The sequence below is a fragment of the Musca autumnalis genome, unplaced genomic scaffold, assembly GCF_047663935.1.
Source record: "Musca autumnalis isolate F117 unplaced genomic scaffold, ASM4766393v1 scaffold_3, whole genome shotgun sequence".
Classification (NCBI taxonomy): Eukaryota; Metazoa; Arthropoda; class Insecta; order Diptera; family Muscidae; genus Musca; species Musca autumnalis.
In genome coordinates this window covers 790,816-801,982 of record NW_027411866.1, presented here as the reverse complement: position 1 = coordinate 801,982, position 11,167 = coordinate 790,816, and the positions used below count along the sequence as shown (strand labels likewise).

Sequence of the window (11,167 nt, the reverse complement as noted above, 5' to 3'; positions counted from 1 at the left end):
TAAAAAATATAGGGTAAGTGCACCTAATGTCGGCATGTACCAGTAGTCGGCACCTTTTGAATTTGAACTCAAATAACTAAAAATTAAGAACACAAAATAGGAAAATAATCTTAAAAATTCTTCAACAATATTGTCAGCTAACTAACTAACTTTTAGCTAAAAATTATAAAAAATACTAAAGAAATACTTTATAGGCTAATTAATAAAAAAATAGTTTCAATTTGAAAGGAACTTTAGCGATTTTAAGCAATATTAGCCATGATTTGAAGTACGTACGTTGTGGGGTGCCGACAACTGGGTAATAGATGCCGACTACTGGTACGAACTAATTTATTTAAACAATATGTTTAAATTCCCTTATTTTTTGAAGTAAAATCAATAGAAATGTACACAAATAAACTAGAAATGTATAAATAACTAATGCTTAAGCTATAGTTCTTTCAAATATTTAAGAAAAAATGTAAAGTATGCATTTTTTCTTTATTTAAATATAACATGCCGACTACTGGATCATATCATGCCGACTATAGGGGAATGGTGCCGACTACTGGTGAAAAATCAGTATTTCACTAAAATTTTATTTTTTGCATGTTGAACAGAAATAATCAAAAAAATTGTTTATATAATCTAAAACTACACAAAATAACGAATCATAACAACTTAAATTTAATTTGATTGGATATTTAGACTCGGAATGACATACGGCTGAAGATACGAGAATCCTTAAAGTGCCGACTACTGGTGCACTTACCCTACGTTTTTGATTGAATCTAAAACTAAAACACATGCCCTTGCAAAATTTCAAGCTTCTACGTTCAAAAATAACGATCCTATTCAAGAAAAGGCATTTCGGAAAATGGAATAGCATTGCAATAATTTAGCATATATGTATATACGTTTGTGTGATCGTCGTCGTGTCGTTGAGGAGACTAACACGTTTTCAATAGAACGTTAATCGTCTGATTTAAAAAAAACCCGAAGGTTATATTACGAAAATGAATAAGAGTTGTAAAGATTGTATATATTATGGTTATTTTCCAATATATTTTAATAATTATTGCCAAAAATTCTTTTGAAATTGATTTGTTTTTACTTGTTGTTCTGCGTTAATAGAATCAACCATGACTCTTTTTCTCGTATTTCAATACATATGGTCTGTTCCAGAACTGCAAAAATCTACTAATTTTTTTTTTTTTTTTTTTGTTTTGTTCGAAAGGAACATTTTTTATCGGTGTAAAACATGTTAGATTCTTGCAGGTTTTTGTATCATATAAGAATATGCAAAATCCGAAGTCTACTAATGACATATTTTACAGTACATTCTGTATGATTTTATTAAGCAAACACATGGCGATTATAAATATTCGCAATAATTTTGTCGTGTAGATGTCTTAAAATATGAAATTTCATAAATATATGAAATTTCTTGAAATTTTTTTCAAACTCCCACACTGTTTGCTGGGGAGATTTTTCCCACAAAAAGACACAAAATTCTCCCACAATTCAAGATAGAGAATGTATACTTTTTTCCCATGGGAACAAATTCCCAATTCGAACTTCATTCAGAATGAGGGAAGATGGGAAATGGGAAAAAACTCCCACAAAATTTTATTCAGAATCAGCCCTATTCTGAACATTCCCATGGGAACGGTTTCCCATGGGAGCGAAATTTCCCATTCCCACGTTTTCCATATTCTAAACGACGTGGGAAGAGCAAACCGTGGGAGCTGAAATTTCGAAATTCGAAATTAGTTACACCAAATTATTATAGCATACTTTTGGGAGCTGTTATTTTGTTTTGTAATACAAAATGCATGGTAGAACAAGAAAAGGTAGCAGCAATACCCAGCTGACTGAACTGGGTTGTTGTGTTAGTGTCAAATTCCATTCGACATTTTATGTATTTATTTCTATGTTCGATGTATGTTAGGGATATATAGTTTTTGAAGAAAAAATATATTCATCAAAAAAAAAAATATTTCACATAAAGACTTCTTCATATAAATTACATGTAACCTCATCCAAGTCCGAACGACATGCCGCACACTAAAACACCGCTTATAGAGGCGGTACAATATTTGTTAATATGTGTGGTATTTTGTTAAACTTGAAAAGAATAAAGCCCTAATAAACATGTGCTTTTTTGTTTTCAAAAGCAAATGATTGAAACATCTTCTCTTTTTTCAATGAATTACCAGCGACCCGAAACATTTTTGCAAGTATTCTACTTTCTGCGAGAAATTATGCATTTAGTGGAATGATATGGAAACATTCAAATTGAAAATCTAACGAGTTTTCATTCATGTTTTCCAAAATATTTAATCAAATGTGAAAAATTAGCTGTGTCTGGTTACCCTAAAATTTGTAACAATTTGTACCAATTGTTGCTGGAAGTCTGTTAACACAAAAAACCAGCAAAAGAGAGCGATTCGAGAGAGACATTTTGACAGTTCTTTCACTGAGAGCTTGCAAATTCTTGCTGGACAAATTTCTTCTAGCAAGCACTTGCAAGCTCTTCTTCTTCCTGAAAACAATCAATCAGCCGTTTTTAGTTTTTTGTTGATTTATGTTTGTGAACATTAAAAACAATTTTATTGTGGAAATAACATAAGCTCTGTTCCCGAACTAAAAAGTTTTTACAACTTTCACCACTTTTACACATTTTGCGTTCCCGTACACAAAATTTATATGAAAATCGTTTACGACTTTTACAACTTTTACGACTTTTACCACTTTATAAAGTACTGGAACAGGCCAATAGTCTAATTGTATTGTTTTATGGAGAACAAATTTGTAAAGTGGAAAAATACTTTTTGTTTCATTTTCTTTTTTATTTTTAATAAAATACAACGTGTTTGCTTCCTTTGTTGGCGGACAAATTGTTCTGTTTTGGCAAGTCAGCTGATTGCTTGCTGGTTTTTGCTGGGAAGGTGTCTGTTTACTTTTTACAATTTTCTAGCAAAAGAGAATAAAAACCCCTTACTCTCTGAGAAAGTTCTTGCTGGACAATTCTTGCTGGGAAAGTAACCAGACAAACTTATTATTAGTTTTTTAAATTCCAATAATTTATAGACATTTCCTTGTTTTGTTTACATTTACGTTGACACTAATGGGCCGATTCCGTACAGCGAGGCGAGTCATGTCGCGTCGTCTATCGTCTCTGTAACAACATTTAAAAAATGCACTACGTACAGCGATAGAAAATAATCGTCGATAACAAGTTATTTTTATTTTTTTTTTTATTTTATTTGTATTCGTTAGTAAAAATGTACGGTGACAGCTAATTTGTTGTCGCCGGAAAATGAACATTTCGGCGACAAAATTTGACGACGTCAGGCGATATTGCCATACGGAATCGAAAAATTGCATTTGACAACGCGACACGACTCGCCTCGCTGTACGGAATCGGCCCATAAGGTTTACAAACAAAAACAAATTCCTTTGTGGTTGTTGTTCGAGTTGTATTTGTTGTAGTATTAACTTTACCTTGTATTTGTTCTACCATGTACAAAATGCCTATTTGCATTGAATTCGCGGTTTTTGAATTAGATTAGCAAAAGCACAACTCACTTAATTCAACAACCGTGCATTGATTTATGGATTTTTAAGTGAATGGAGTTAGCGATGTGTGATTTTGTTCTAATAAGCACATTTTCTTCAGAATGTGCGAATTGGTGTAAGCATTTTTTTAATTAGTAGGCAAAAATAATTTTTGTGTATAAAGTAATTGTAACGAATTTAAAAATTGCATGTAATATTAGTTGGGGGTTTAACGGAGTAATTTTAGTTGGGGGTTTAACGAGTACATTGCTAGTTTTACTTATTCCTAATGATCGCTAGAACTCGTATTTTGCATATTTAAAAAAAATTCAAAAAGATAAATTCGGATATTTTTCTCAATTATTACATATTTTTGCGTGTTATTACATATCGTCACCATAAATTTCCGAAGACGTATCTAAAAAAAAAAAATAAATAAATAAAATACGTTTTTGATTGAATCTAAAACTAAAACACGTGCCCTTGAAAAATTTCAAGCTTCTACGTTCAAAAATAACGATCCTATTCAAGAAAAGGCATTTCGGAAAATGGAATGGCATTGCAATAATTTGGCATATATGTATGTATGTACGTTTGTGTGATCGTTGTCGTGTCGTTGAGGAGACTAACACGTTTTCAATAGAACGTTAGTCGTCTGATTTAAAAAACCCGAAGGTTATATTACGAAAATGAATAAAAGTTGTAAAGATTGCATATGGTACGGTTATTTTCCAATATATTTTAATAATTATTGCCAAAAATTCTTTTGAAATTGATTTGTTTTTACTTGCTGTGCTGCGTTAACAGAATCATGACCCTTTTTCTCGTATTTCAATACATATGGTCTGTTCCAGAACTGCAAAAATTTACTAATTTTTTCTACATTTTTTTTTTTTTTTGTTTTGTTCGATAACATAAAGGAAAATTTTTTATCGGTGTAAAACATGTTAGATTCTTGCAGGTTTTTGTATCATATAAGAATATGCAAAATCCGAAGTCTACTAATGGCATATTTTACAGTACATTTTGTATGTTTTTATTAAGCAAACACATGGCGATTATAAATATTGGCAATAATTTTGTCGTGTAGATGTCTTAAAATATGAAATTTCATAAAAATATGAAATTTCTTAAATTTTTTTTTTTCAAACTCCCACACTGTTTGCTGGGGAGATTTTTCCCACAAAAAGACACAAAATTCTCCCACAATTCAAGATAGAGAATGTATACTTTTTTCCCATGGGAACAAATTCCCAATTCGAACTTCATTCAGAATAAGGGGAGATGGGAAATGGGAAAAAAGTCCCACAAAATTTTATTCAGAATACGAAAATGTGGGAATGGGAAAAAATTCCCAACTCCCATGCGTTCAGAATAGGGCTGCATATGATTCTGAACCGCTTCCCATATCTGAAAAATGTTGGCCAACTTCAACTCCACCTCCAAATTACGCCAAACTCGATTGAGGTCTTCCTTGCTTCATTGATACAGGGATGAACATGTATAGTTGCCAAAAGAATTTCTAACTGTTTTTTATTTGTTACCTTTAACGTAAAACACAAATAAATACAATTGATTACCATTGCAAAAGATTCGTTTCTTGTCGATTTTTCTATAAAAAATGTCCATAGTTACATTTTTTTGTTCAACTCACCTTGATTTCTGTAGTGAGAGAAAATTGCCTCACATTCTCACTTTCTTGACATTTATGATAGCTACTTTTCTCACGAACGTGAGTTTTGTTCTCCCTTATGATGTTTATAATAAGGGAGGAGGCGAGAGTGAGAAAACTCACGGTGAGATGATGTTTATGATTGGGCTGATACGCTTTTGTATTACAGATTGCGGCGATGGCAGAAAGGAAAAGGGAACAAAAATAGCTAGGAAAGGACATACGAAAACGAATTAGAGACGCATCGCAATAGAGGGTAACCCCCCTGATTTTTTTGGAGTTACGTCTTTGGGTATTCTTCACAATTTAAAACATTTTTAATTCTTCCAATTAATCTAGGTACCTACCATGGCAGAACTACCAGGTAGTGGTATCACACCAGCTGATCGAATATGAAAAGTCAAATCCCTTTATAAAAGAAATATTTTTGTTGTAATTTCCCCAACAACATAAAGAAAGTTTTGACATAAAATATTCAAAATTTTACGATGCCACTACCTGGGTAATTGTGCCATGGTACCTACGTATTTCTTGCTTAAAAAAAAAACAAAATTTCGTTTAATTTATTTGTGATTCAATTGGGCACATCTTTTATTAATTCAATTCAAACAAGTAAAATTGTTGAAAATAAAACTAGCAGTGAATATAGTATTTATGTCGTATTGGCTAGCCCTTTAATTTAAAAATCATATAGAAAACATTCTGCGGTTTTTACACACTAAAAATAATCTAGAGAGCCTCCGCGAAGACGCAGTACCAGATGGAGAGTTGATTCCTTTTGGATGTTGTAGTCGGAAAGTGTGCGCCCATCTTCCAATTGTTTTCCAGCAAAAATTAACCGCTGTTGATCTGGGGGAATGCCTTCTTTGTCTTGAATTTTAGCCTTGACGTTTTCAATGGTATCAGATGGTTCCACTTCCAAGGTGATGGTTTTGCCAGTCAAGGTCTTCACGAAGATTTGCATACCACCACGAAGACGCAAGACCAAATGCAAGGTTGACTCCTTCTGGATATTGTAGTCGGACAATGTACGACCATCTTCCAATTGCTTACCAGCAAAAATAAGACGCTGTTGATCTGGAGGAATACCTTCTTTATCTTGAATTTTGGCCTTGACGTTTTCAATGGTATCAGATGGTTCCACTTCCAAGGTGATGGTTTTGCCAGTCAAGGTCTTCACGAAGATTTGCATACCACCACGAAGACGCAAGACCAGATGCAAGGTTGACTCCTTCTGGATATTGTAGTCGGACAATGTACGACCATCTTCCAATTGCTTACCAGCAAAAATAAGACGCTGTTGATCTGGAGGAATACCTTCCTTGTCTTGAATTTTGGCCTTAACATTTTCAATGGTATCAGATGGTTCCACTTCCAAAGTGATGGTTTTGCCAGTTAAGGTCTTCACGAAGATTTGCATACCACCACGAAGACGCAAGACCAGATGCAAGGTTGACTCCTTTTGGATATTGTAGTCGGACAATGTGCGACCATCTTCCAATTGCTTACCAGCAAAAATCAGACGCTGTTGATCTGGAGGAATGCCTTCTTTATCTTGAATTTTGGCCTTGACGTTTTCAATGGTATCAGATGGTTCCACTTCCAAGGTGATGGTTTTACCAGTCAAGGTCTTCACGAAGATTTGCATACCACCACGAAGACGCAAGACCAGATGCAAGGTTGACTCCTTCTGGATATTGTAGTCGGACAATGTACGACCATCTTCCAATTGTTTTCCAGCAAAAATTAACCGTTGTTGATCTGGAGGAATGCCTTCCTTATCTTGAATTTTGGCTTTAACGTTTTCAATGGTATCAGATGGTTCCACTTCCAAAGTGATGGTTTTGCCAGTTAAGGTCTTCACGAAGATTTGCATACCACCACGAAGACGCAAGACCAGATGCAAGGTTGACTCCTTCTGGATATTGTAGTCGGACAATGTACGACCATCTTCCAATTGCTTACCAGCAAAAATAAGACGCTGTTGATCTGGAGGAATACCTTCCTTGTCTTGAATTTTGGCCTTAACATTTTCAATGGTATCAGATGGTTCCACTTCCAAAGTGATGGTTTTGCCAGTTAAGGTCTTCACGAAGATTTGCATACCACCACGAAGACGCAAGACCAGATGCAAGGTTGACTCCTTTTGGATATTGTAGTCGGACAATGTGCGACCATCTTCCAATTGCTTACCAGCAAAAATCAGACGCTGTTGATCTGGAGGAATGCCTTCTTTATCTTGAATTTTGGCCTTGACGTTTTCAATGGTATCAGATGGTTCCACTTCCAAGGTGATGGTTTTACCAGTCAAGGTCTTCACGAAGATTTGCATACCACCACGAAGACGCAAGACCAGATGCAAGGTTGACTCCTTCTGGATATTGTAGTCGGACAATGTACGACCATCTTCCAATTGTTTTCCAGCAAAAATTAACCGTTGTTGATCTGGAGGAATGCCTTCCTTATCTTGAATTTTGGCTTTAACGTTTTCAATGGTATCAGATGGTTCCACTTCCAAAGTGATGGTTTTGCCAGTTAAGGTCTTCACGAAGATTTGCATACCACCACGAAGACGCAAGACCAGATGCAAGGTTGACTCCTTCTGGATATTGTAGTCGGACAATGTACGACCATCTTCCAATTGCTTACCAGCAAAAATAAGACGCTGTTGATCTGGAGGAATGCCTTCTTTATCTTGAATTTTGGCCTTGACGTTTTCAATGGTATCAGATGGTTCCACTTCCAAAGTGATGGTTTTGCCAGTTAAGGTCTTCACGAAGATTTGCATACCACCACGAAGGCGCAAGACCAGATGCAATGTTGACTCCTTCTGGATATTGTAGTCGGACAACGTACGACCATCTTCCAATTGCTTACCAGCAAAAATAAGACGCTGTTGATCTGGAGGAATACCTTCCTTGTCTTGAATTTTGGCCTTAACATTTTCAATGGTATCAGATGGTTCCACTTCCAAAGTGATGGTTTTGCCAGTTAAGGTCTTCACGAAGATTTGCATACCACCACGAAGACGCAAGACCAGATGCAATGTTGACTCCTTCTGGATATTGTAGTCGGACAACGTACGACCATCTTCCAATTGCTTACCAGCAAAAATAAGACGCTGTTGATCTGGAGGAATACCTTCCTTGTCTTGAATTTTGGCCTTAACATTTTCAATGGTATCAGATGGTTCCACTTCCAAAGTGATGGTTTTGCCAGTTAAGGTCTTCACGAAGATTTGCATACCACCACGAAGACGCAAGACCAGATGCAAGGTTGACTCCTTCTGGATATTGTAGTCGGACAATGTACGACCATCTTCCAATTGCTTACCAGCAAAAATAAGACGCTGTTGATCTGGAGGAATGCCTTCTTTATCTTGAATTTTTGCCTTGACGTTTTCAATGGTATCAGATGGTTCCACTTCCAAAGTGATGGTTTTGCCAGTTAAGGTCTTCACGAAGATTTGCATACCACCACGAAGACGCAAGACCAGATGCAATGTTGACTCCTTCTGGATATTGTAGTCGGACAATGTACGGCCATCCTCCAATTGTTTGCCAGCAAAAATTAGACGCTGCTGATCTGGAGGAATACCTTCTTTGTCTTGAATTTTAGCCTTGACGTTTTCAATGGTATCAGATGGTTCCACTTCCAAGGTGATGGTTTTGCCAGTCAAGGTCTTCACGAAGATTTGCATACCACCTCGAAGACGCAAGACCAGATGCAAGGTTGACTCCTTCTGGATATTGTAGTCGGACAATGTACGACCATCTTCCAATTGCTTACCAGCAAAAATCAGACGCTGTTGATCTGGAGGAATACCTTCTTTATCTTGGATTTTGGCCTTGACGTTTTCAATGGTATCAGATGGTTCCACTTCCAAAGTGATAGTTTTCCCAGTCAAGGTCTTCACGAAGATTTGCATACCACCACGGAGACGCAAGACCAGATGCAAGGTTGACTCCTTTTGGATATTGTAGTCGGACAATGTACGACCATCTTCCAATTGCTTACCAGCGAAAATAAGACGCTGCTGATCTGGAGGAATACCTTCTTTGTCTTGAATCTTGGCTTTTACATTCTCTATTGTGTCAGAAGGTTCAACCTCCAATGTGATTGTCTTTCCCGTCAATGTTTTTACGAAAATTTGCATGCCACCACGAAGACGTAGTACCAAGTGCAATGTGGATTCCTTTTGAATATTGTAATCAGACAATGTACGACCATCTTCCAACTGTTTGCCAGCAAAGATCAAGCGTTGCTGGTCTGGGGGAATACCTTCTTTGTCTTGAATCTTGGCTTTTACATTTTCTATTGTGTCAGAAGGTTCAACTTCCAAAGTGATAGTCTTTCCAGTCAATGTTTTCACAAAAATCTGCATACCACCTCTAAGACGGAGTACCAAGTGAAGTGTTGACTCTTTTTGGATATTGTAATCTGATAGTGTGCGTCCATCTTCAAGCTGCTTACCAGCAAAAATCAATCTTTGCTGATCTGGCGGAATACCTTCTTTGTCTTGAATTTTAGCTTTTACATTTTCAATGGTGTCTGAAGGTTCTACCTCCAAGGTAATGGTCTTGCCAGTCAGGGTCTTCACGAAGATCTGCATATTGTTTCTAAAAATTATAGAAAAAAAAAATAAAAAATCTATTAGTCTGACAAGTATTTCAAAAGTACTGCTAAAATAAGTGACTCAATTCCGAGAGAAATAATGCGCATTGGAAGAAAATACGTTGTACATTGTCGTCATTAAAGCTGACTCATGTATACATGGTACATATTATATACATTATTTAATTCCAGAACTTCCACTTCCAATAATTGTCAACCCAGGATGTTGGTGCGAGCATTGTACTACAAACTGTATATATTTCAACTTGTTTTAACGGAATTTTACAATTCGCCATTAATATGAGGGATTCAAAAATGTTCCTAATCCCGAATTTATAGAAGTTAATTAAGTGTTCCCATGTAACTTGTAACTGAATTATGGTTATGTACGTACATTTTATTGTATGTATAATAGAATGCAATACCCCAAAATATTCCCCTAGTTAGATAGCATTGACAACAATGACGCCATAACTGCAAACGTATTTTCTAGAATGCGTTAAATGACTTTGGTTGCTGCTGTTGTGAAATTAAGATTATTTTTAAGACTGAATGAATAATTTGTCAATTTTTTTGCTTCGCGTGTTTCTTTTCCTGCCGATAATTGCAATGTAATGTACTTTTTCATATAAAGAAATATTTACTGCGTAGTTGCACTCACCTTTAATGCGATAAATATGTTATGCACTAATTTTTATTTTTTTTTTGTAAGCACACACAATATCAATATCACTATGCTTCCAAGTACGTTTCTCTCAATATTTTCTGTATAACTAAGTGCCAATACGAAAGATAAGTGCCTTTTATACCTTTCCTTGGAAAACTGGAATGCTTTGTTTTATTTTCACCCTGTTTAGTTTATTGGAAGTTTTATTCACATAACATTCTCTCTCTCGCTCTTTCTCTTTGCCTAGTGTTGGAAAACGTACTTTTGTTGTGTGCTAGTCATGGCACAATTACCAGGTGGATGCATCAGCCAACAACTACAACAAAAACCAGTTCAACACTGTAAAATGTCAAAAATGTTTTCCAAAAATAAAGCAATTTTCAACAAAATTTTGTTAGACAGGTATTATTACAAAAAAACCATCAAAAATTCACAATTTTTATTTAAAATTTTTGTTTTTTAATTTTGTGTTTTCAATTACAACTTTTTTTACAGCTTGCAGTACATCAGCTGGGCTGACGCGGATACCTGTATGATTGTGCCATTGTGCTAGTACTGACAACTCTCGTCTTTGATCAAAAACTATTAATTTTCTCATCTTATCATATGACAACAAATTTACATGTTCAAACTGGAATGGCAAATTTTTCCCAATAATTGCTTAAGCTGGGTAT

The 11,167-nt window shown here is 35.5% G+C and overlaps 1 protein-coding gene across 2 annotated transcripts; it reads right to left on the bottom strand.

Moving 5' to 3' along the window:
* Positions 1-5,769: 5,769 nt before the first annotated feature.
* LOC141397645 (polyubiquitin-C) lies at positions 5,770-10,775 on the bottom strand. Of its 2 annotated transcripts, none has more exons than XM_073974203.1 (2): positions 10,488-10,775; positions 5,770-9,831 (listed from the first exon to the last, which is right to left on the bottom strand). In XM_073974203.1, exon 2 carries the CDS (start codon positions 9,822-9,824, stop codon positions 5,931-5,933), a length of 3,894 nt encoding a protein of 1,297 aa, XP_073830304.1. In that variant the 5' UTR covers positions 9,825-9,831; positions 10,488-10,775; the 3' UTR covers positions 5,770-5,930. The 2 variants fall into 2 exon arrangements, with proteins under 2 accessions (XP_073830304.1, XP_073830305.1); XM_073974204.1 differs by having other exon boundaries at positions 10,221-10,491.
* Between the last annotated feature and the right edge of the window lie 392 nt (positions 10,776-11,167).

Excerpts from the sequence above, each read along its gene's own strand:
- LOC141397645 (XM_073974203.1), bottom strand. The coding sequence starts at position 9,824 with ATGCAGATCTTCGTGAAGACCCTGACTGGCAAGACCATTACCTTGGAG.